Here is a 24,337-nt window from a genome sequence, read left to right on the forward strand (position 1 = left end):
TACACTGTTCTTTCTTGCCACTGTTCATGGCATTTACGCCATGATCTGTTAAAGCCCCCAAAATCATCCCATGGACTGTACTCATAGTTGGTAGATTATAGCAATTGTAAGTTTGTGATGGATACCAAGATCCAGCAAATAGTAGTGCAGGAGTTCTGATTTGCTGTCAGCTGTTCTCTTCCACAGATAGCAATAGCCTTTAGACTCATATCTTGCCCCATAGCACTTTACAGCACTCTCTGGGTGGTTAACAGTGTAAGCTTTATTTTTAATATTGCCCCCAACAATCTGAGTCCTCATTTTACTGACCTCGGAAAGATGGAAGGCTGAGTCAACCTTGAGCCCCATCAGAGTTGAACTTCAGCCCCAGGGCTGCTTGCCTATCTAGGTGGTGGCAACAGGTACTCAAACTTTGCTGATCCCAAAACTCAAGAGTCAGACCTGTTTACCACTTGAGTAGAAGATCACCAGGAAGTCCTGGGTCTGTAGAATTGGCTGGGAAGTAAAAAAAACAACCCTATTTCTGAAACAGTTGTGGACGCTTTGCAAACCATGCAGCTGCTTTAATGACTTTTTTTTTTTAAAAAAGTGCTTCATAAACATTCCAATCAATTGTGAAGCATTGCTAAATATCCGCATCTTCAGCTTGGAAACCTGAAAAGCCCCTTTGTTTTCTCAGGACTATTTTGATAAAAGTTGTTGGAGTTTATAAAGCCTTGCATAATCATGGATCTATCTCAAATTCAATTTTTTTAAAAATATATATATTATTCATTTTTTAAAAAAATAAATCTACATTCTATAAGTGCCTGATAAAGAATGTGCTGTCTGGGTCTTCTCTTAATAACATGTAGTAAAATCCTAATCTCTTCCCTGTCTTTCCAGCCATTGGTAAGATACATCCCATATTTGAAAATACTCTATCTTCTTTTTCTTTAATCTTCAATGTGAGCCTGTCCATTTCTGCACATTACAGTATTTTCTTGATTATATCATCTTCAGAAGGTGTTTCTTCATTTTTTCCAATTCTGTGTGTAAACAATTCTTGCTGCTGTTAGTACATGTACCATTAAATATTTTTTTCTCATATTTTCCTGTAATTATACCTAATAAAAATAATTCTAGTTTAAAATCTGTATGCTTTCTTAACATTTTTTCTAACCAAGTATGAATTTTTGTCCAAATTCTTTTTGCTTTAGGGCACGTCCACCGAAGATGATAGTACATGCTTGGTTTTTGCCTACCTTTCCAACAATTGCTAGATATATTTTTAAACATTTTTGCTAGTCTGGCCGGTGATAGGTGCCATCTATAAAACATTTTGTACAGATTTTCTTTATATGTAGTTGCCATTGTTATTTTATAATTTCTTTTCCAAATATTTTTCCAATTTTCTAACTATATTGCACCCAAAGTTTTTAGCCCCATGTTATCATTGTTTCTTTTACCTGTTCATCTTCCATCTTTAAGCTTAACAAAAATTTATACAATTTCTTAATCAAATTTTTGAAGAGCCAGACAAAGTGTATAGATAGCAAAATGAGATTATGTCTGGAAACTGATTAAGAATATCGAACATAAGAGAAGTGTAAAATTATCCAGCTAATTTGATGTTAATGAACTTAAAAACCCCAAAGACTTCTAGTTTTAATAATTACCAGGTGATTGAAAATTAACCTTAGCTGTAAAGGCCTTGTCTCTACATGTCAAAGAACTATATGTACCCTTATCAGATCATCTTGCTCGTTCTCCAACTCACTTTTAGGCATCAGCAACTTCTGCTATTCTAAGCGTTGCAGCTGAACTACAACTCCCAGCATTATTTCCCATTGGCAGTACTTCCTAAAATGCTTGGAGTCACAGATCAGCTGTAATAGAAAGACTATACTGTTGTTTATCCCTGTCAAATTCTCTGGCCATTTAGGTGTTCAGAAGGACACTTTGATTCTATGAAATGCTTGGTTAAATTATAGTTGTTTTAGTTCCCCCAAGCATTTATTTTGTGCTCTAAATTTACATGGCATGAAATGGTTCTGTTTTTAATTGCATCTATCTGCAAATGAAGTGTTGAACTTTCTTTGAATTCTGTACAATTTGTAAACCATTTATGTATGACGTCTTTGTTCCAAACTTGGGACATGCATAAATTTTCTGACAAGGCAGAAAACAAAGAATTTTGGTTGCTTGAGCATTTTTCCAGAAAATCTAAGTTGCCGATGGTGTTTGGAACATCTTGATGAATTTCACAAGATAACCTTGACAGTAAAATACTGCATGTTTTGTCTGGTCGTATTCTTTTTAAAATTTATGGTGGCATAACTCCTTTATTTCATTACAGTTATTACATGAGTCTGTTATTTCACTTTACATTGAATAGTCTCTTAAATATATCCGTGAGATAAATATTTGTTGTTGTTAGCTGCGAAGAGATAAATATCGGATGCATTTTGGCAGACTTATTCCATTTACTTGCGAATGTTTTTTTATTCTACTACCCCAATATGCTATCTTCAGTTCAGGGATCAATTCAAAATTAATGATTACATCTAAACCATAAAATGGATCATTTATTATAATTGAAAAATAAGTTTTAAAACCTACAGGATCAGTACTAGGTGCTTCATAATATCAGGAAATAATGCATACTCTACAATGTGTATTGGTGTCAGTATTTAAATAGAGAACTTCTATTATTTTTTTAAAAAAATCTATTTGTATTTTTATTAATAAAAATTAAGTGCCACATTTAAATCTTATGAAAAACTATAGGGAGGGTGAAAAATATTGTGGTATTTTCCTGTTTAGGAAGATTTATATACCCCTATTTATACATTTACAAGGGACGCAGTGGCTCAGTGGGTTAGGACGCTGAGCTTGTTGATCGGAAGGTCGGCAGTTTGGCGGGTCGAATCCCGAGTGCCGCGTAGCAGAGTGAGCGCCTGTTACTCGTCCCAGCTTCTGCCAACCTAGCAGTTCGAAAGCACGTAAAAATGCAAGTAGAAAAATAGGGACCACTGCGGTGGGAAGGTAACAGCGTTCTGTGCGCCTTTGGCGTCTAGTCATGCCGGCCACATGACCACGGAGACGTCCTCGGACAAGCGCTGGCTCTTCGGCTTTGAAACGGAGATGAGCACCGGCCCCTAGAGTCGGAAACGACTAGCATGCATGTGCGGGGGAACCTTTACCTTTAGCTTTTTATTTATACATTTAATAAATACATCAATCTATACATGCAATAAATAGCTGTTGTAGTCTTTCACCAGAAAATTACCCAACAAACATTTTGAAGTCTGTTATTTCCTGTGCGATAGGCTGGGGTAACCATGAGTGGCTGGCTCAAAGTCCCACAATGAGCTTTCATGGCTTAGTGTGGACTAGAACTCTGCTCTCTTCCTGATCCTAGCCCATACTCTTAACCACTGTCTTACACTATGCTGGTTAGCTTATTTATTTATTTGTAACTATTTAAACCCAGTTTCGTTGTTAAAAACCAAATGCCAGAGAGGGGAATTCCACAGACTTGTTACATGTTATTTCTTCAGTTAGCCCAGGGGTAGGCAACCTTGGCTCTTTTATGACTCGTGGACTTCAACTCCCAGAATTCCTGAGCCAGCCATGCTGAGGGGAAAGGGAAAAAGAGCCAAAGTTGCCTACCCCTGAATTTTAGCCAAAGAGCAATAAACTGTGAATGCTGTAATGAAGCTGGCAGGCCCTTTCCCACAGGGACAATTATGAAGTAGCTGCTTAAGATTTGAGAATTTCATCAGAAATATGTGTTAGTCGTTGTTTAATGATATATTCTTGAGTGTGTTTAGAGAAAATTTTTCTGCCTCTTTAATATTTCACATGTGGGTACGTATCATATGGAGCTAATTAAGAACTAATTCTTGGAACTGAGAAAACGAGGCCAAGGGACTATAGTACTATAGCATACTGGGAAAGAAATGTACAATAAAATCTTAAAAAACAGTTACTTTACCCTATTATGGCCACTGGTAGTTAAGATTCCATGGAGAGTATCTCATCTGAAAATAAGCTTCATGTCACACAAACCCATGGTTTGTTTTATCTTGGCTTATTGAATAAACTACAGTTTGCTGGGTCCACCACAGTATGTCATGCTAAAGTTGAATAAACCCAATTATGGTGTAGCTTGTATGAACCAGGCTACTTTTCCAGTGCACAGATTTTGCTGCGTCCTCTGGTGAGGTTTTTCTTAAGCTTGTCACTCAATTTTAAGTGAAAGATTGTAACATTTAGGAGATATTATTTTACTCCAGTTATCTGAAGAAAAAATTCCAAACATCAGAAGAAAAGTAGTGAAATATTTTGCAAATTTCGGAGAACAGATCCTCCCAGTATGTTTTAAGCAATCTGTTTTTGTCTCTCTGTCTATGTGATAGGCAAAAAAAAAAGTGTGTGTGGGGGAATCAGTAAAATCATCAGAAAGATCGTCTCCAGCCTAAGAGAAGTGAAAATATCTTGGGAGTGCCAGATTTGTTATTGGTGTTGATTTGTGGCTCGTGTCGGTATTCAGAAACATACACCAAGAGATCATTCGGTATTTCTTTAATGATGAAACAACTAATATCAAATAATAATGCTGCCATAATTCTGAAATTGCTGGAATGGGCCAGAAGATTTCTATTTTATTCCTCTCTGAATCTCATTTATGGATGGAAGTGACTTGTGATCATCTTTACTAATTTAATTTCCTGCTAGCATAAAGATTTGGAATTTGCAAAACCTAATCTTAAATTTGGTTATTTTATACCCAGTGAGTTGGTGTAATTCAACCTTTCAAAATGATAATCTACTCAAGGGCCAACCTCAGCACTAAATTTAGATATATCTGGTGGTATTTAAGAAGTCACTGTTCTTGTGAAATCTGAGGACTACATTCATATTTTATAATTAACCAGTAATTTGAAATTACCCAGTAACCAAAAGGATTAATTCCAAAAGTAGGAGAGTGTAGTTTTGTGAATTTGGAGAAGTGCTGTGAGTGGGACCTGATGCTGCAAAGTATTTTTTTTAAAGAAGCAGTAATATAACCTTTCACAAAATATGCACAAAGATGGGATTTTTATTTTTCTGTGTATGGTATGCTTACAAAGGATCAGTCTAATTCTTGAAAAGAATGATGAGTCATACTGAAATATATGTATGGTATAATAACATAAAGTAGCTGTAGTCATCATCTTTGCTTATCAAATCTGCCTTCCATGGACTGTATGGATCTTGTCTGTATAATAAATGATAGCCAGCTCAGGATGGGTTGTAGTGCGCTTAACTACTCTTCTGTTCAATAGTCAGTTATTGTATTATACTGAATGATAGAATTGAATTCTAAAAGCTACATTGAAAATTAAGAAGAGTTAGTTGATGCACTTTTCAAACAAATACCCATAACTTCAATAAATATAATTTAGAAAAGGGGTATTTGTTCAATTTTTAAGTGGCATTTAGAGGTCTGTGTTGTGCAGATTGTACTATTGTACTATTCTATCTGTGGTGGACTAACAAAGTTTAACTATTAGCAGTGCAAATTCATGAACCTGAACAATTCTTCAAATTCCTAAGTGCTAGTTTAAGTATTTTGGATAAGTAAGCCTGCTGACGATGAGTTGGCTATGATAAATGAAATCTACCTCTGTTTCACTCTAGAAAACAACTACATTTTACAGTCTTGTTTAGAAATATGTGTCAGATAAACTGTGAAGAATTTTTTCCCCTTTTTATATTGTCATTTCCCTTCTGTTTAATTGTGTGTTTTTTCTAGGAAAGAATACACCTCCTGTGCTGAAGGCCCCTCATGTAGCTAGTTTTTAATATCTTTGACACTTTTCAAATGTTCCTTTGCGTTGCTCAAAAATATCTGGTAGCACTTTTTCCATCTAACAAGTTTTATTAAAAGGCACACGCTTTTTGTCAATCGCAGTTCACTTCATGAGATGACAAACGTGTCTTTTTAATACAAATTTTCAGCTAGAAAAGGTGCTGTTTGATTCCTCCTTATCTTTGACTGCCATAGACTCACGCAGTTCTCCTTACAGTGACTGGAACAAGCATTATCTCTCACATTGCTGAGATGATGTTACAAGAAGCTGTACTGAAGTGACATCTTATTTTTTGTGACTGGTGTTTAGGTGTGGTGAATTATGTGCCGAGTGCCACACCTCACTCTTTAAAGTACGTTGCTTACGTCAGTAAGGTTCGAGTTAAAAGGTAGAATAAATTCCCAAACTCAAAGCAGGAGGTGAGATTTGAATACTCTCTTGATAATTTTTGGAGGTTAACTTTTTAATGCTAATTTTGGATTGCAGGTGGATCCATGTCAGAGTTTCAGAGCTCGTGGGAATTATATCAACAGAGTATCCCAGATGATCTGGATATTGGTAAAGTACCTCACTTTTTTGCAAAAACGTTCCTGTGAAGTAAAATAAGATAGTTTTTGCCAGAGAGGAAAGATATTATGTATTTGAAATTATGTTGTTTCAGCCATGCTGAAAAGCCTAATCTTTTATCCTTTTTGAACAGCCTAGTTTCTTGCATATATTTTCTTGGTATTGGAATCTGCAGCTGATGTAGGGCTGATTTTGAATGAAATGTGATTCTCTTGCAGCCGTGGCCAACTTTTTTTAAGGTACAAAGATGGCAACTTTTAAATTACTTAAGTGCTTGTGTGAGAAAAAAATACAGTTCTCAATTAGGTTAGCAAATTCTGATCATCTCTGCTATAAGCTCACCAAGCAATCTTAAGATGGACATCTCTTATTTTATGATGTCAGTCTTTCACTTGCAAAATGAAGACAATAGATAGTTCTCTGCTTCTTTGTTGTCTTCTTATAATAGCAAAAATGCTTTTATACTCACTTCTTTCTATTATAAAATACTAAGGAAGCATTATGTCCACATAGTGGACATAGTTAGCTATATCAGGGCTTTTCAACCAGTGGTACGGGTACCACCTGTGGTACATTGGCACCTGGCAGGTGGTATGCGACCATCCTAGAAAAGTGGTAGCGGGGGAGGGGAATGGCAACACCACACAAGCCTGAGCGAGAGATCGCTGGACTGCAGGGCTGTCAGGGCTCAGTAGAAGTGCCAGGATCAGTGCCAGCTCCAGCTGGAGCTCGGCACTGACCCTGGTGCTTCTGCTGAGCCGAGAAGAAGCGCCGATCAGCTGGAATGTTGCAGCATCTCCAGGGTCTTGTGGTTTACATTCAGATGTTTGGCAGCTGATTCATATTTATGATGGTCACAGTGTCACAGGGTCATGTGAAGTGACCCAAACCTGCTGCAACCACCCAGCAGATGGGGGGAATAAAAACCAAACACCCCCCACCCCACCCCTGCTGCCAATCCTCAAAATGCTCACAACAATGCTCACAACAATGAAATGCTCACAACAATGAAAACCTCGGACAGGAGGAAGAACACCGCCGGGCGGGCAAGCAGGTGTCTTGCCTGGCTGTGGCTTGGGGGGCACTTTTTTCAGTGCCATTGTAACTTTGAACAGTCACTAAGTGAACTGTTGTAAGTCGAGGACTACCTGTACTTCATCACTTTTTTCCTTTTTTTTTTTTGGTCATCAAATTTTTGACACCTTGCTGGGCGATGTGGTACTCGGATGTTGCCATATCCTAAAATTGGTACAATGGGTGAAAAGGTTGAAAAGCCCTGAGCTATATTATTCCTCTTGTACTTCATAACATTTATGGTGGAACACTAAGTTTTTATGTTAGAGTGTGTTGTGTGCTGATGGAATGCAACCATGGAAATGGGGGAAAAATGAAAGGTTGATGAGAGACAAGGATTGTGAAGCCTAGCTTCATCAACAGAAAATGCTTAGTGATCATTTGTCTTTGTCTCAGTGAATGCCCTCCTCTGACGTGGTAAAGAAGACAGTCTTTCACCCAAGGAGAGATAATGAACCACAATTATGATTGTTTTTCCTCCACAGAAAGGATTGTTTTCAGCAGAGGATTCCTTAGTCTACTCACTATGTAGGATCATGAATTTTCAAGAGTCCTAACTTGCACCAAAGACTTTCCATGAAAAAGGGAAGGCTGTCCTCTGCAGAGTCACTCTGCATATGGAGAGCAGTGGTAGAGGGGGCGGAGCTAACATCTTCTCCTTTTGAATAGGAACATGTATGTTTCTGAAGGTTTCAACCATAATGCAATGGCTACAGCAAATATAGTAAAGTGGTTGCTTTCAGCTCTCCTTCATTTGGAATTCTTTAGTCCCAACAGATTTGTAGTATGCCAGGTTAACAAAGATAATCTGAGCCCTTGGGCTAGAATAAGCTGTAAAACATGGGTGTCCAGCCGTTTGGCTTGCTGTGGGCTGGATTGAGTGAAGAGGAATTGCCTTGGGCTGCATATAAAATATATAAAATAGTTGACTTCCGGTGGCGACGCGGCGCCGAACACAGCCGCCTTCGGGCTGTCCGCTCCGCAGCTGTGTTTTTCCATCGTAAACAGCGTCGATCAGCTGTTTAGATGGATTTGAAGCCCCCTCCTCGGGAGAAGAGGAGGGGGTGAGGCCCCAGGTAGGGGTTGAGCTCTCCGGGGCCGCCTGAGCTGAGAGTTTGGGCGGCTGAAGGATTGAGCCCCCCCGAAGCCTGGGTTGCTCCGAGCTGCGCAGCGCCCCTGCTCCGGGATTTATGGAGCAGAGCCAGGCGTTAGCAACCACCCCTGCCAAAAGGAAATACTTTTGATTATCAAGATGCAGGCAGAGCGGTACAGGAGGTCAAGGTGCTGTGGACTCTTATCTTTACTCTCTAGCTCAATGGATTTTATAGCTTTAAAGTGAAAGTGCGCAATAAGTGAAAGTGGGGGAAGATGGCGGCTAAAACTTCTAAAGCTCTTCAGAGTGCGGGGTCTTCCCTGGTGCAACAGACCTCATTGCAAGCTTTGCTTCCTCCTGCACCTCCTCCGGCATTGACGCTTAAGGATTTACAAGATGCTCTTGGAAAGCATTCACAATTGATGTCTGACATGATGGATGAAAAGTTGAAAAAGTTGGAGGAGAAAATGGAGGAGAAATTGGAGAAATTGGAGAAGAAGATGGAAGAGAAGTTTAGAGCAATGAGGGTGGACATGTTGTCTATGATTGAATCTGTAGCTGAATGTGTGCAACAGCTGGATGTAAAAGTGAAGGATCTCAGTCAAAAGAACTCTATATTAGAAGCAAAGGTATTAGAAAATGAAAATATAAGGGATAAAATGGACGGAGAATTGAGCCTTGCTCAGTATCATCAGATGCAGTATGCTATTAGAATCAGGGGTTTAAAGGAGAACTGTAAAGAAGATTTAAAGCAGCTGATTTCTGAGGCTCTGGAAGGGGTATTGGGCCAGCCAGCATCTGAAATTGAGGGAAATATGGACAAAATTTTTCGTGTAAATTCATGGATTGCAAGACAAAGGAAGTTACCCAGAGATGTGGTGGTCTATTTTACAAAGAGAGTAATTAGAGATGAAGTCATTCAAGCTGCTTATGATACTAAACTGGTAGTGGCTGAGCAAGAAGTCTTGGTTTTAAAAGAGATTCCTCCGAAGATTTTAAGGAGAAGGAAAGATTTTGCATTTCTAGTACAGGAACTTAAGAAATGTGATATTAAGTTTAGATGGGAGATTCCAGTTGGACTGGTGGTGACGCATGAAGGTAAAAGACATCGTCTGGTTACTGTGGCCCAGGCACGTGATTTTTATAGCAATGTGTTAAAAGCAACCCCCCTATCATTTTTGGAAGCTGTAAAGGAATACGGCGAGGGAAAGCTTCAAGATGTTGCAGACAGACAGATAGAGGACAATGGTGTTGGAGGGGATCAAGATACAGTTTCATCGGATGTTGCAGGAGGCCAGAGGATGACGCGTGCCGCCCTAAGAAGAGCGAGACGAGAGCAAGAGCAAGACCAGCAGATAGTTATGGAATCTCCAAAGTGTACTTACAGTGAAGCTGTGGGAGGGGCGCGGTCCAAAGAAGTTTTGGGGGTCATGACAGACGTGCTCCAAAAGCTTTGGGGCGTTAAGATTGCTGATTAAATTTTTAAATTAGAATGTTAATGGATTAAATTTATCATAGAGGAGAAAGAAAGTTTTTTTAATATTTAACACAATTTAAGATGGATGTTATTTGCTTGTTAGAAAAGTATATTAGGGTTATGGACTAAAAGTATGTGTTGAACTAAGAATGGGTATGCAAGCTCCTAATTAACAACAAGTTGTCTTACAGACTGCTTAAACCTTTTTTTTACTCTTTTTATTTGAACTCAAGGATGACTTGGAACTGCGAGACATTTGGCGTGATACATGCAAGAATTATTTTTGATTATGGTTTAGTTTGGTTGGAGATTATTAAGGTTAATAGATAGGCGCTTTTGGCACGTAATTGAGAATTTGTTTAGAAATTAGAGAAAGGTTGGAGAATGTAAATAGTAGGTGGAAGTTTTTTTTTCTTTCTTTTTTTTGAAATTAATATGAATAAGGACTGGGATTAAGAAAATCTATTCTGAGTAAAGCTCTTTTTCTGTTTTTCTCTTTTTCTTTTTTACTTTATTTGTAATATTAATATTGTTTGTATTCATTTTACATGAGCTAGAGGGAGATAGAATTAATAGTTTATTGCTGATAACATAGGGGTGATTACCGTATATACTTGAGTATAAGCCGAATTTTTCAGCCCACTTTTTGGGCTGAAAAATTCCACTTCGGCTTATACTCCAGTCAACAAAAAACTTACCGAGGACTTGTGCGCGGCCGAGGCTTTGGTGCTACTTTCAGAGCCTTCTCCGCTAATCAGCTGTCTGCCCATCAGCTGTCCATAGGGATGCTGCAAAGCTCTCCTTCTCTAGGCCTTGGACTCCCTCCTGGCTGAAGAGTAGATGAACCAAGCCAGCAAGGAGACAAAATGTTTCTGCAGCTGTTTTTCCTCTGAAGTTTTTTTTTTTTAAAAGTAATCTCCGAAGGTTATGCCAGAAAATGGAGGACGCTGGGTCTTTGCAAGCTTTAGCTGTCCGCCTGGCTGCCTGAAGGCTGCCCTTTTCAGGCAGTCTGACAGACAGCTAAAACTTGCAAAGACCCAGCGTCCTCCATTTTCTGGCACAACTTTTAGGTCTTTGCAAGCTTTAGCTGTCCGCCTGGCTGCCTGAAGGCCGCCCTTTTCAGGCAGTCTGACAGACAGCTAAAACTTGCAAAGACCCAGCGTCCTCCATTTTCTGGCACAACTTTTAGGGATTTATTATTATTATTCCTACTACTACTATTACTACTACTACTACTTCAGGAGTAAAAAGTTGCAGAAAAAAATTCTCTCCTTACTAGCTTAGTTCCTCTACTCTTCCATCTGGAGCCAAGGTAAGATTTTAAAAAGGGATATTGGTTGGAAGGCAGAGGGAGAGTTTAGTTTTAGCATCTAAAAAAAGGGGGGGGGAAATCAGCGAGTACATCCCAACCAGCTTTTTATGTTTTTGTTATTGAAGAAATATGGGGGAGGGGGAGGGGTTCTGGGGTGGGTTGGGGAGGGGATAATATTGTAACTTCAATAAAAATTTTCAATAAAAAAAAAGAAATATGGCTTTCTGGGGGAAGGTGGGGAGGGCGTTAAGGAAGGAAAGGGTTTTTGGAAGCTCGTCCTGAAGCTGCCTTTTGTGCAAGGGGCCTTTTCTCAAAGCCTAGAGAGGCAGCTTTGTTGCCTCCCCGTAGACAGCTGATGGGCGAACACCAAAAGCTCCAAAAGGCTAGGGAACTAGTCTCAGAACAAAACGGAGACCTGCCTGGCGGCAGAGGCTTGCAGAGCGCGGATCCAGCCTCCGAGGCATGCAGAACGGCGGATCGGCTTATACTCGAGTCAACAACTTTTCCCAGTTTTTGGGGGTGAAATTGGGGGTCTCGGCTTATACTCGAGTCGGCTTATACTCAAGTATATACGGTATGTTTGTTTTTTGATTTTATACCCTGTATTTAGCTCTGGGAAGTCGGGGGGGGGGGGAGGAGGGAATGGGTGGAAGGGATAGGGAGGGTTGGGTGGGGGTGGGGGAGGGGGGGATTAAAGTCAAAATGTATTGTAAAACTTTTTAAATTATATATATATATATATATATATATATATATATATATATATATATATATATATATATATATATATATATATATATATATATATATATATATATATATATATAATAGTTGATGTAAATCATATAATCATGTTAAAAGTTTACGATATTGCGGGGCCAAATTACTAGCTGTCCAGGGCTGCATGCCATAAACCTTGCTGTACAGAGCAGCGCTGAGTAGTGATTCTAGTACAGCCCTAATGCATAGTGTATTGAAACACATAAACATTGGGCTGGCTGATATCAGCTGAAATGATTAATTGTATTAAATTAATATTTTTTTCCAAAGTTGTAGAGAATCAGTTATTCTTAATTTGCCTAGTAGTCATCCATGGCTGTATTAAAGTTCTTTACAAACATGTTGAACCAAGGAAATACCCCTCATTCTTTGTGTGTATTCTTTTCATTTCACTGCTCTATAGACATAGTTTCAGTGTTTTAAGAAAAATCCAATCAAGACTGAGTTACTAAACATATTAAATATTAATAGCACCTTACGACACTTCTGGTAAAGGTAGTTGAGAGGGTAATTGCACAGCAGCTTCAGAGGACCTTGAATGAAGCTGGGTTTGGTCAGAAACAGCATTGGTCCTGCTTTCAGATGATCTGTGGTGAGAGTGGGATGCGGGTTGTGTACCCATCCTTGCCTGACTTGACTTCTCTGCAGCTTTCAATACCATCAATTATGGCATCTTTCCATATGAGTTCAGAGATTAGGGATGGGCACCACTGTTTTGTGCTAGCTCACCTCCTTTCTCCAAGGTTCATTCCAGTCAGTGGTGATTGGGGGGGGAGAGATTCTGCCCCTGGCCTCTACTGTGTGGGGTGCCACAATTTTCAATGCTCTCTCTGCTCCTATTCAACATCTACATGAGGCGATTGGGTGGGCTCATCCACTGCCACGGGGTGAGGTATTATCAATAGGCTGCTGATACCCAATTATACATCTCTGCCCCAGGCGAATTATGTGATGCAGTGGACATCTTATCTTGGTGTCTGAAAGCTGTGAGGGTCTGGATGGGAAACCGCAGGCTTCAGCTGAACCCTAGCAAAGGTCTCGTCTCACAGGAAGCTACGCATTGGAGCTCAAGGAAGCGGCCTTCCCTGCCATAGTGCCCACCTTATGGAACATTCCTCTGACTCCAAAGTGAGGCCAGCTCCATCCCTCCTTATTTTCAGGAAATTCCTCAGGACCCGGCTTTGTCATCAGGGTTGGAGGTCTCAGGGGACCTGCGAGATCTTCAGGGGGGCTCTGTTCCTGATCAAATCGTGTGTGTGTGTGTTTCGGTGTCTGTGTGTGTGTGTGTGTGTGTGTGTCTGTGTCTGTGTCTGTGTCTGTGTATTCGTATTTAACTTTCTTAATATGACTGTGTTTAACATGTTTATTGTTTTATACTTTTTTTGTTGTATGCCGCCCAGAGTCACTTCTTGTGTGACAGATGGCCATATAAATTTGGTAACTAAATAAATAAGCAGACTTCTCCGTCCAGAGTTATAAACTAAGATTTCAATTTATAATAGTGGCTTCCAGAGAGGTAACATTGTTTGGGAGCTGTTCTGGCACATGAGAAAGTATTTCAGATTCTTCAACTTTCTAAGTGTTTTATAGCCAAACCAAAAGACATTTAAGCTTAAATGCTTATCTTTCATTTAGTAAAATAGGAGATTTGAAATAGTGACATTACTCTCTTAAATCATTTTTATCCAGATAATAAACTAACGTTCCAAATGACAGTTCCACTTTTGTGGTGAATATTATAATGTAGGCAGTAGTGAAAGCAAATTTCCAGAGGATCTCCTCCTTGATCTTGCTATGAGCAGAGCATTGTGAGATTTTCAATCATGAAAAAGCAACATGACGTACATTAATTGCTTGTCTGATTGTCATTTCTGATATACATGAAATGTTAACGCACAGTGACAAAGATTAACTCATAACTGGTTAGTATAAATTTAAACATGCAGTCAATAATAATCACTAATGAAAACACTTCCTATTTGGACAGATGGTCAGCGTTTGCCACACTTAAAGGTCAGCGTTTCCAATAAATGGAAAAGAGAAATTTGTGTAGCAACCTCTTTTTATTTTTAAACAAAACTAAAAAAGCATCTATTTCAAATAAATATTAGCTTTCCTGAAGTGGCAATGAGAAAGTAAGAGAGGGCTAGCAAGAAAAAAAAAAGAGAATAGAGAGTGCCATTTCCCCAACCCATTTTATATAACTTTGAGGTAAATGGAAAGTAAAACTAAATTCTTCTTCCCTTTGGCCAAAAGTACAGGTAAAAGGGCAAATCCTTTCTTAAAATGTGTGTGTGTGTGTATAGATAGATATAGATATAGATAGATACAGATATATATGTTCCCACCATGTTCTAAATCAAGGAATGCAGGCCATTTATTTATTTTATTTATTTAATTGGATTTGTATACCGCCCTTTCCCGAAGGACTCAGGGCGGTTTACAGGGAATTAAAACAAGAAATACAAAAATTAAAAACAATTAAAAAGATTATAACAGTCCCTGAAAGAGTAAAACCCCCCAATTAAAATTAAAATTAAAATTCTCAGCCCGGGCCAGAGAGCTCGAAGAGCCAGGTCTTCAGGTCCCGGCGGAATGAACGGAGGTCGGGGGCAGTCCTCAGCTCCACGGGCAGCTGGTTCCAGAGGGCAGGCGCTCCCACTGAGAAGGCCCTATCCCTGGGCGTTACCCACCGGCAATCTTTTACCGGCGGCACCCTGAGAAGACTCTCCCTGTGGGAGTGCACTGGACGAAGGGAACTTGATGCTGGCAGCAGGTGCTCCCTCAGATATCCCGGACCCAAGCCATTTAGGGCTTTATAGGTCATTACCAGCACCTTGAATCTCACCCGGAGGGCAACCGGAAGCCAATCCAGATCCAAATATATAAAATTGGTTTCTCAGAGTCTCTTTGAAAAACATCTTTTCCACCCATGACCCTCAGTACCAGAATTAAGAGAAATTAACATATGAAGCCATAAGCTGCAAAAATAAATAAGTATGGGCACAGGGAATTTTATCTGCTTTTAACATAGAAAATTGCAATGTATTCATATGTGAGTTTGTCCATAAGGTATCTGTTATTTGAAGCCAATCCTTTCATTTACAGACCTTTTTTTTAAAGCTGGGTTCGTCCATACACATGTTATGTACATGTTGCAGAACAGCTTCAAAAAAAAAATTCTTACGTAGAAGCAGACCATAAGAGATTTTCGGACATTAACCTCTGAATTTTTGGCTCTCAATTTTTAGCATTCATTGAGAATATTCTACTTCTAGTGAGAGCATAATAGAACATAGAATGTAGAATAACAGAGTTGGAAGGGACCTTGGAGGTCTTCTAGTCCAACCTCCTGCTCAAGCAGGAGACCCTATAGAATCATTTGAAGGAATAAACTGTTGGGTTACAGTACTCGTTTTTGTCAAACATTGTATGGCATTAAGATTAATAACAGAAGCATACATGTAGCTCTCCTTCCTGCAAAGTGAGAATTAGAAGGCAATTCCCTTTCCTTGCAATTCTGTTTCCTTTTTATGTGAATGCTCACAATATGAAAAGGAAATTGTTTTCACTCTTTCCTTTGTTTGAAACACCTTTTCCCCCCAAATTTGATACGAATAGTGGAACTAAAGCGTGAGATCTTCTCTTGAAAAGGTAATGCCGCTTGGGGTGTGTGTGAAAGCCCTAATAAGCAGGCATATACATAGAATGAAGGCTACTGCTAAGCTTGTAAGCCGCCCTGAGTCTTCGGAGAAGGGCGGGATATAAATGGAATTAAAATTTAAAAAAAATGTGGAAATGCCTTCTTAGTTCTGCAGTATTTTACTTCCTGTAATTCAGCCATTTATATGAAGATGAGCAGACAAAATAGAACTTGTTGAAGGATCTGTTTTTTTTAGCACTCTGAAAGTCGAGAATGTGTTTGTCAAGACCTGTACATTTTGAATGAAACATGTTACTATGCTTGGGAACTATTCGTAACCAGAGTGATAATGGGATGAGGGAACTTGTTGCTGGCTTTTATATATTCTATATGTACTCTTGCTATATTGCTCAGAGTGTATTTACTTTAAGTATATTACCTCAGAAATTTACTATAATGAAGTTAGTAACCTTTACATTTTCTCTATCATAGAAACGGAGCCGATGGCGCCGTGTCCAACCTTTTCTGATACAGCCACTGACTTTGACAGGAACATTCCCCGGATCTGTGGTGTTTGTGGAGACAAAGCTACCGGCTTCCATTTTAACGCTATGACCTGTGAAGGCTGCAAAGGATTTTTTAGGTATGTGGTTCTTCACTTAAACTACTACACTTTGGTCCGTGGTTTATGTTTTATTGGACCAGCAGTTTCTTCTTGCCATCAAAAACTGGTAAAAAAAATTATTTATCTTATTCTTTAAAAAAAAGCATCTTTAGAGGAACCCAACTTACATATTTATATGTAAGGAACGAAAAGAGCATATTTATTGCTTTGTCTCCAATAGGGTGGCTGGATTTTAGGTAGTAAACTATTTGATTGGAACCTCAAACTGAGTTTACTCTATAATGTTTCATGGATATAAAATTTGCTATCACTGGACTAAGTTGGCACAGTGGGAATGTTTGAATCATGTTTTGAATTGAACAGAATGGAGAATATAAATTACATTAAACGTGTAGAAATATGGTGGAGCAAAACAAGAAGTAGGAATTGGAATCTGTTTGGTATAGGATAAACAGAATCAGGATAGTTGCAAATGGTGAAATCGTTCAGAGTTAAATAATTTAAACCAGAGGTCCGCAAACTTGGGCACTGGGGACCGGTTTCGTGGAGAGAGGTTTTTCCACAGACCAGGGGGTGGGTGTGTGGTTTTGTGTGCTGCCTGCATCCCACGGATGGGGCTTTGCTTGTTTGTGCAGACCAGTTGCTGGCATGACGCGGCCCGGTACTGGGGGGGGTACACAGACTGGGGGGTTTGGGAACCCCTGATTTAAAGCACTGTTTCTTCCTTTTGGAGAGTGTGGAAGTACAGTGTTTTTTTTATTGAAATAGATAACTGGCCTCAACGTGACTGTTATTGGGGATGCTTTCATTTAGTTCGTATAGGAACTAATATTTTTCTTGTTCTTAGGATTGTTTCCATCTCTATACAATAGTTTTCTTACTTGCTTGCAAATGCACTTTGTCAATAAATATATGTGCAGTACTGGGAAGAGGAAATAAGAAAGCAGCTAACTTTCATCACCTAATTTAAATCTGGTTAAGAGGAAAGTAGCACTGCATAGGCACTAGCCAAGAGTGTTCCAAAACATTCATCAGCTTAGCATATTTCATGCATGAAAAGCTTATCTCTCATGGAGTGTTTTTTCTATAATGATGACATTTGAGGTGGTTCTGGGAAGCATTGGTTTAAGGTGGATGAGTAATAGCTATACATCAAAAGCCAAAACATGACTAATGAAGGGAAATCTCACATGTATTTTGACCACAACCAGAAGGTAGGAATACTATCGATAAGGGATTTACATCAACATTAGGCTGGAATTCTAAACCTCTTTTTTTAATGTGTGTGTGTTTCTCCCCCCAACATTTTTGTAGGAAACATATTAACTTTGCAAAATAGAGTATTAGATAAAATGTTCTGCGTACCCTAGACATCATAGCCAGATTTCCAGTCAGGCTACAGTATACTTGGCTAACCAGAACTGCAACATATTCTTCAATTGCAGTTGCTTAAGAGAGTAACTTATCTGTCAGAGGTGCATTTCCACACAGTGCCCTTGGCTAATCAATCATGCACTGTCTGTCCTAGTCATAAAATATATTAGGTTAAGTTTTTCCTCCTGTTAATGGCACATTAGCTGAGAGAACTGGTAGATACTTGGGAAGGCAATGAGTACTTCATTCCCTCTAACATGTTGTCAGAATGTAATTGAAACAATTCTTTAAGACAGGGCTTTTCAACCTTTTCACTCATTGTACCACTTTTAGGATATGGCAACATCCGAGTACCACCAGTTGCCTAGCAAGGTATCAAAAACTTGATGACCAAAAAAAAAAGGAATTGGCAGCAGGGGTGGTGTGTGTGTGTGTTTGGTTTTTATTCCCCCCCCCCCGTCTGCTGAGTGGTTGCAGCGGGTTTTGGTCACTTCACATGACCCTGGGACACTGTGACCATCATCATAAATATGAATCAGTTGCCAAGCATCTGAATGTAAACCACAAGACCCTGGAGATGCTGCAACATTCCAGCTGATTGGCGCTTCTTCTGGGCTCAGAAGCGCCAGGATCAGCGCCAAGCTCCAGCTGGAGCCTGGTGCTGATCCTGGTGCTTCCGCAGAGCCCTGACAGCCCCAAAGAAGCGTTGATCCTGGCGCTTCCCCTGAACCCTGACAGCCCTGCAGCTCCAGCCATCTTTCGTTCAGGCTTGTGCGGTGCTGCCACTGGTTCAGCTCATTCCCCTCCCCCGCTACCACTTTTCGAGGATGGTCGCGTACCACCTGCCAGGTGCCAATGTACCACAGGTGGTACCTGTACCACTGGTTGAAAAGCCATGCTTTAAGAGGTATTCTAAACTAATTATTTGATTAAGGAATACCTTTAAGTTTGTAGCTCATTGTTTCCCTAAAGTATGGCAGCTAAGAAACAGTGCCTTTCTGAAATAAAAACTGAAGATGTATCGCTAGCAGTGTCTGTACCCCAAGGTCCAAGCTGTTGTATGCTGAATCCTTAGCGCTCTGAACAATGACAGTTTTCTCTCCACTGCTCAGGAGTACCTTTGCCCAGCTTTGTCACCATACGTGTAATCGTCATCTCTCATAACTTCAAAGTTTTAAAAGCTTGTCCTGGCAAGCTTACTTGTTTTCTTTACCTTACCATTACTCTCCTTAGATCTAACAGGCAAGGCACCAGGCTAGAAAGTGGGAGACCGCGAGTTCAAGTCCCTCCTTAGGACAAGGAATGTTGGATAGGTTTGCCAAAAATATTATTTGTAAAAATAATAAAGGTGGAATGCAAACAAACAAACAAGTAAAGAATTCCTTTGGATTAATTGTCTCTGATTTCCACTGTTACTACTATTCTGCATCAACTACTGTTTCTTGTTGGTAATCCCGCACATATAAGGAACTCCTGTAATGCTTTTTGCGGATTTTCTGAATTGCGATCCAGGCACAGATGCCCCTGGCAAGCCAAGTAGCTGGTCTTTCTCCATTTCCCCAACCTGGGAGCTGGCCACGTGAACTGTTGGTTTAGGCAGATATTCCTGAAATGGACGACAGGAAATAAATGTATCTGATGCTCACCACCTATAGTGGGATGATTCTTGTCCTCAGACTGTTAGGCGCCTAAGGTAAGCATGGCATGGTATGAAAGAGGATGAAAGATTTTGAAAATAGATTATAAAAAACTGAAGACAATGAGCAGAGCAGGTTAAAAACAGCAATCAAAATAATGAATGAATGGAATTTATAAAATGAAGTGAGAGAAAACCTTAAATGTCTGAAATAGCTGTGCTTGCAGATTTTGCTATATTTTAAAATGTTTAATCAGATATTAGGCATGTTTTGAATTAGATAAATAATCTTAATTCCCCTGTGAGGAATAAGGGATGGTGCTGTTAGACCTTATGTAGTCTACCTTCTTTTTTACCTGAGGGCTAGATAAAGTATACAGCTCCATTGAAACAAAATTATTGTGAACATAAGTGTTCTTTTAAAGAATTTTCTTTCTTCCCATTTAATAAATAGCATAATTGAAGCTACAATGTGATATTATCGGGACTAACAATTCTGTTAGCTGGTGATTTGGGGAAGGGAGACTTCCAAATAATGCAATATTACAATTTACAGCCATTTCTTTAGTGACCATTCAAAGTTGGAATGGCACTGAAAAAAGTGACTTATCACCATTTTTCACACTTAACAACCGTTGCAGCATCTCCCTGGTCATGTGATCAGAATTCAGACACTTGGCAACTGGCATGTATTTATGATGATCGCCATATCTTAGGGTCATGTGACATCCTTTTGTGACTATCTGACAATGGGGAAGCCAGATTCACTTAACCTCTGTGTTACTAACTTAACAACTGCAGTGATTCACTTCAGCTGTGGCTGGAAAGGTCATAAAACGAGGCAAAACTCACTGTCTTGCTTAGCGACAGAAATGTTGGGCTCAGTTGTGGTCGCAAGCTGAGGATTCCCTGGATAGCGGGGGGGGGGGGTTAATCAGGAAGAGAGGAGAAGTAGTCCTATAACTGCTACACTGTCTTGAAACTTTTAGTTCTGGCTCATAAAGATGGCAGAGCAGTGACAGCCAAATTTCCTAAATTTATGCGCTAAAGAAATGTACAAATTGCTGTGTCGGAGATAGTAATGGCTGCAGGAACATCAGTGGTATGAGTGATGGAAGCCTGAATGTATCGGAAACAAGAAGTGACCTTGAAGTAAAAGACTATTATCTTGATGGAAACTTGCAAGGCATATTTTGATGGAAACTTTCAATAGGCTGTTTCAAAGCAACAGTAATAATAGCCTGATCCTCAAAGAGGATGTTAAAAACAAGATGCCTGCCAAGGGCCTGCCTACCCTCTGGACATTTTCCTCTCCTCAGCCCAGGTTTAAAAATGATAGCCAATTACCTTGCCCTTTTTTCATCCTATTTGTGAAGGACTCTAAGAAACGCACATCTTAGCAAAGAAGACTGATTGCTGCTCAGGCATGTGAATTCTGAACTAGAACTTTGCTCCACAAACATCAGGCCCTTCGTAATAAATCCTTTAGCTATCCTGTAAAACTGATGTTTAGGCAATTTGTTGTTTTCTGTTCTATGGGGAAAATAGTTAAAATCCTTTTAACCTTTGGACAGGTTATATTAGATTCCCTCCTTCATTCTGATAACCCTTGACATCTCTTGTGATTGGCGATAGGGTCAGAGTACTGGGCTAACTTGTTTTTTTTTTTACATCAGGTTGGTCTCATATAAAACCGGTCACATTTTTTTAAAACATTGGCACTGTGGGTGTAATGTTTCTGAGTTTAGAATTAAGTGGAAAATCTGCCGCTCGTCGCACTAATTTTGCTATGCTACTGAAATGTTTTGCTGTGTTCTAAGTGTCTGGACAGCTTGTCATCCTCAGGAAGAGGCCTAAAATGCTGCAGTTCCTCTTTCTCCTCCATCACTCATCAGTAAACATGATCATCTAGAATTGTCTCTTTAGCTTCTTCCCTAATCCAATGTTCTTCATTCTCTCTTTTAGCGAGGATGGGCCCAGTGGTGGGATTCAGCCAGTTCACACCAGTTCGGCAGAACCGGTAGCTAATTTTTTGGTTGCCCAGGCCCAGAATGGACTTCCAGAAGCGGCATCCACACAGAGAACCGGTTGTTTGCCTATTTGAATCCCACGGCTGGATGGGCCCCTTTCTGGTTTGGCAGAGGAAACATATACATCATCTAATTTTTTTTTTTTTTATTGAAAAGTTTTAAAATACAATTTTCCTTTAAAAAACCCACCTTCCCCCTCCCTGCTCCCCCCCCTACCTCCCCCCAACCTCCCTCCCTCCTCCCCTCCCTCCATCCCCCTCTCCCCCCCCCGACTTCCCAGAGCTAAATACAAGGTATATATCTATAAAAAGGCAATCATAAGCAACCATATACTACCCACTATAAAATCTAAAATCCATTACTCTCTAGCTTATATAGGATAAGACACACCTTAACAATATTAACTATATATAAAAAACTAGAATAAAAAAGAAAAAAAAAACGAAAGAAGACTTATTCGAATGCTACATAAAACTTCTTAACCCTATACTTGTTCTGGATAAACTCAATCCATTTTCTCCATTCCATAATATAGCGTTCTTGCGAATGATCTTTCAAATAGGCCGAAATCTTCGCCATCTCTGCCAGGTCGGAAACCTTTAAAGTCCACTCTTCTATGGTCGGCAATTCCTCTTTCTTCCAATATTGGCCTATCAAAAGTCTTGCTGCCGTAATTAGGTTCAACATCAACTTAGTGTCCACAACTGTAGCGTCTGCAATTATTCCCAACAAAAAAAGTTGCGGACAAAACTTTATCCTCTGTTTAAAAATCTTCTGCATATTCCACCAGACTTTTATCCAAAAAGCCTTGACCTTCTTACATGTCCACCATATGTGAAAATATGTTGCATCTTCATCACCACACCTCCAACATTTAGGCTGGTAATTCGGATACATACTTGCAAGCTTTTTAGGATCTAAATGCCATCTATAAAACATTTTGTAAAAGTTCTCTCTTAGATTTTGAGCTTGAGTAAATTTTACGTTCCTCACCCAAATCTTTTCCCACATGTCCATTGTGATAACTTCTTGGATGTTTTGGGCCCATTTTATCATACAATCCTTAACAAGCTCTGTCTCTGAATCAATCTCTATCAATGCAAGATATATCCGTTTGATATGTGCTGATCCCTGATTTCTAACTTGCTTTATCAAATTTTCATCAGTCATTGTAAAACCATTTTTCTGGTCTTCTTTCCACCTGGCCCGTAGCTGAATATATTGAAACCAATTTTGAACAACCTTCTCTTCTCGCAAGAGGCTATATGATTTCAAACACCAAACATTTCTTTCCAAAGTTAGAATCTCCTTGTACGTAGTCACATCATGTTTGAAGCCAGCATGAATATTTTCTATTGCGTGTTTTGGAATTGCCCACAATGGTATCTTGCAACTCAACTTATGTCTATACTTCTTCCAAACTCTCAGCAATGCCTGTCTTAAAATATGCACCCTAAACACATTGTCTACCTTCTTATCATACAACAAATATGCATGCCAGCCAAACCACAAATCATGGCCCTCAAGATTTAATAACCTCCCTTGCGTCAAATTAATCCAATCACTTATTCCTGCTAATGCAGCAGCTTCATAGTATAATTTAAAATTAGGCAATTTAAGACCACCTCTCTCACGAGTATCCTGCATAATCTTAAGTTTAACTCGTGGTTTTTTCCCTGCCCACACAAATTTATTGATACCACGCTGCCATTCCTCCAAATTAGAATCTTTCTTAAGGATCGGTATCATTTGAAACAAAAATAAAAATTTGGGCAGGACATTCATTTTCACTGCTGCAATCCGTCCCAACAAAGACAATTGCAATTTTTGCCAACTCTCCAATTCTTTTTGAATTTTCCCCCATAGTTTTTCATAATTATTTTTATATAGCTTTGTATTAGAGGGCGACAAAATCACCCCCAAATATTTAACCCTCTTAACAATCTCAAATCCAGTTAATCCTTCTAAGAGAGCCTTCTGTGAAACTGTCATATTTTTAGCCAAAATTTTAGTTTTCTGTGTATTTACCTTAAATCCAGAAACCTTCCCATATTGTGTTATTATCTCCATCAGGTCCACAACAGAGTTCTCTGGCTGGGTCACTGTAACAACCAGATCATCTGCAAATGCTCTCAATCTATAGTCCTGATCTCCAACTTGTATCCCCTTAATTTTTCCCGAACTCCGAATCTTAACCAATAATATCTCTAATGTTAACACAAATAACAAGGGCGATAACGGACACCCCTGCCTTGTGCCCTTCTCAATGTTACATGCTGCTGTCAGGCTATTGTTAACTATGATTCGGGCAGTTTGTTTTTGATATAATGCCCTAATCGGCTGTAAGAAATTTTCCCCAAAATCCATTTTATCTAAAACTTTCAACAAAAATTGCCAATTCAATTGATCAAAGGCCTTTTCAGCATCTAAAAAAATTAGCGCTGCAGGGATCTGGTTGTGCCTTTCCAAAAACTCTAAAACATCAACTATATGTCTCACATTATTTTTCATTTGCCTACCACTAATAAACCCCGTTTGATCCCCATGAATCACCTGTTGCAGAACCCTCATCAGTCTATTAGCCAAAACCTTAGCAAATATCTTATAATCTGTGTTCAAAAGCGATATCGGTCTGTAATTTTTAACTTGAGTAGCATCCTGGTCTTCCTTCGGAATCAAAGAGATAAAAGCTGTTCTCCAAGACGGTGGCACCTTTCCCTCCCTCTGAATTGTCTGAAACAGTTCCTTTAACGGCTTTATCATCTCAAATTGTAAATTTTTATAATAGGCTGCAGTCAAGCCATCCGTACCTGGCGCTTTATCCAACTTCAATTCCTTAATTGCTGTAAGAATTTCTTCTTCTGTAATCAGTTGATTAATCCCCTC

At 39.4% G+C, this 24,337-nt stretch overlaps 1 protein-coding gene across 4 annotated transcripts in view; it reads left to right on the forward strand.

Moving 5' to 3' along the window:
* Positions 1 to 24,337, forward strand: part of VDR (vitamin D receptor) — a 112,942-nt gene that overhangs the window by 34,196 nt on the left and 54,409 nt on the right. For all 4 annotated transcript variants that reach the window (XM_081317234.1, XM_081317236.1, XM_081317233.1 and 1 more), the window contains 2 exons: positions 6,327 to 6,398; positions 16,279 to 16,429. In XM_081317234.1, the coding sequence (XP_081173360.1) occupies positions 6,327 to 6,398; positions 16,279 to 16,429 (223 nt within the window). The remainder of the gene's footprint in view (positions 1 to 6,326; positions 6,399 to 16,278; positions 16,430 to 24,337) is intronic.

The sequence above is a fragment of the Vipera berus genome, assembly GCF_964194415.1.
Source record: "Vipera berus genome assembly, chromosome: 2".
NCBI classification, from domain to species: domain Eukaryota; kingdom Metazoa; phylum Chordata; class Lepidosauria; order Squamata; family Viperidae; genus Vipera; species Vipera berus.